Raw genomic sequence first — 2,579 nt, 5'->3', positions numbered from 1 at the left:
AAAGATTTTGCCTCATTTGACTGCCATTTAAAGCTTCTGGAAGATGCATTGACTGATTTGTCTGGGCGCACGGAGTCGCGTATTACTACTGTGAACTCTTCGGTGCCCAGTGAGGGGCAGAACTCTGGCAATGCCCTACACCATCAACCTCCATCAGTGGTCTCGGCCACATTAGAGAAATTGTTGGCAACGACTCTGGCGATCAAGGATCTGTTGAGTAAAATACAGGGTGTAGGCGCAAACCACATACCATCCAGTTGTCTAGGGTGCTGTAGCAAGTGCATCAAACAGTGGAAATATAGCCAACCCATATATGGCGGATAGCTCACAACCAGCCGTACAATCTGGGAGGGGTGTTGGACATATAAACCATCTTAAATTTGATCATAACAAAGTGACATCTGATATAGCACCTGTTAGTAATCAAAGATTGCCCAAGATTGCGAAAACCTTAAAAATTCACCACTTTACTGTGTTCATGACCATCTCAGATTGTTTCCTTTTTATTGTGTACTGTTCTGTAATTCTATGTAAATCGCCTCAACTTATCTGTTGTGCAGGAGTGATATCTAAAAACTGATTAAATGAGTACCGTTGCGCTATAGCTAATGTAAATACATCCTCGTCTTCAGAACTACAAACCTTAACCTTACACCAAACATAGAAAGGGTAAAAGGAACTGATGTTCTGCGACTGGTGAGCCACAACAGTACTGTGCATGTTACGCCCTCAGTTACTGCCATTACGTCAGTGCAAAAATGTACTTCTCAGTTTAATCATTAAATATCAGACTAACACCTTATCACTGCATTGCTAAGAACCTATACAAATAGATTTGAGAAAAACTTCAGTCACAAAATAAGTTGCTTCCGGAGAGGCTATAACCAAAAGACTATTATCTGCTAAAAACATTTCGACAGATGTTACAGGCCTGCTTCTAGACATATTTTGCTAAATTCAAGTGTTAAGAAGATTACACACAATTTATTTTAGAGATAAACTGAACATTATCTAAACAAGCCCGACTCTAAAATCGGATTCACTCTTACCGTGGCATATAAGCAAGAGAAAACTAAATGTAACTCTAGGAATACACCTTCTAAAAACACGGGCTGTGACAACAAATCCAGCGTTCAAACCCGCCTCAATCAAAGCAAAATAACCCAAGTTGCAGAAAAAAGTTACCTGTGCCAAAAAAGATTCAGCCATAAATCTCATCTCACTGAATTTGAGAGAATGCACACTGGAAAAAACTTCTCTCAGTGCTCAGTGTGCCAAAAAAGTTTCAGCCGGAAATCTTATCTCACTAAGCATATGAGAATCCATGATGGGGAAAAACCTTATCAGTGCACTGAATGCCAGAAATATTTCAGTGAGAAAAGAGGACTTACTATACATACAAGGACCCACACTGGGGAAAAACCTTATCAGTGCCCGGATTGCCGGAAATGTTACATTGACAAAAACAGTCTCACTCGGCATAGAAGAACCCACACTGGAGAGAAACCTTATCAGTGCTCGGATTGCCAGAAATGTTTCATTGACAAAAGCAGTCTTACTCATCATATAAGAACCCAGACTGGGGAAAAACCTTATCAGTGCTCTGAATGCCCAAAAGATTTCAACGTTAAATCACTTCTAACTGCACATATGCGATTGCACACTGGGGAAAAACCTTACCAGTGCTCTGAATGCCAGAAATGTTTCTGTGACAAAAGCAAACTCACTAAACATACAAGGACCCACACTGGGGAAAAACCTTATCAGTGCATTGAATGCGAAAAATGTTTCAGTGAAAAATTCAGTCTCACTCAGCATATAAGAACCCACACTGGGGAAAAACCTTATCAGTGCTCTGAATGCCACAAATGTTTCAGTGACAGTGACAGAAGGACTCTCGCTAAGCATATAAGAATCCACACTGGGGAAAAACCTTATCAGTGCTCCGAATGCCAGAAATGTTTCAGTGAAAGAAGGACTCTCAATAAGCATATAAGAATCCACACTGGGGAAAAACCTAATCAGTGCTCCGAATGCCAAAAATGTTTCAGCCATAAATCTCATCTCACTGAACATGTGAGAAACCACACTGGAGAAAAAAAAATATCAGTGCCCTAATTGTCAGAAAGGATTCAGAGGTAGAGATGGTTACAAGCGCCATAAGAAAACACACCATCAAAATAATTCAGTGCTCCGAATGCCAGGAAAACATCAATTTTAAACGCAATCTCACTCTACATGAGCAGACGCACACAGGGGGAAAAACATCACCAATGCTCTGAATGCCAGAAATTCCTGTTTGATAGGCACAGCCTCACTAACCATAAGCAACTCCATACTGATAAAAACCTTATGAGTGCTCTGAATGCCAGAAAAGCTGCAGAGAAAAACGCTATCTCACCATGAGAAACTCCACACTGGAAAACATCCTTATGCCATAAAAGCTTGAATCTGAAAGCAAGTGAGAGATCCCACTCTGGGGAAAAACATTATGAGTGCTCGAAATGCAAGCAAAGTTTTGGTTACAAATTACTTCTCACTTGTCATGAGCAAACTAACACAGGGGAAAAAAGCCTTGT

At 40.5% G+C, this 2,579-nt stretch overlaps 1 protein-coding gene across 1 annotated transcript; it reads left to right on the top strand.

Moving 5' to 3' along the window:
• Positions 1–967: 967 nt before the first annotated feature.
• LOC147683790 (uncharacterized) lies at positions 968–2,118 on the top strand. The gene has a single exon (XM_086942576.1). It carries the CDS (start codon positions 1,237–1,239, stop codon positions 2,116–2,118), a length of 882 nt encoding a protein of 293 aa, XP_086798702.1. The 5' UTR covers positions 968–1,236.
• Positions 2,119–2,579: the final 461 nt, after the last annotated feature.

Source organism: Lissotriton vulgaris, chromosome 11 (assembly GCF_964263255.1).
Source record: "Lissotriton vulgaris chromosome 11, aLisVul1.2, whole genome shotgun sequence".
Taxonomy (NCBI): domain Eukaryota; kingdom Metazoa; phylum Chordata; class Amphibia; order Caudata; family Salamandridae; genus Lissotriton; species Lissotriton vulgaris.
Note: the sequence above shows the minus strand (reverse complement) of the source record. Positions and strands in the feature narration are given on the sequence as shown.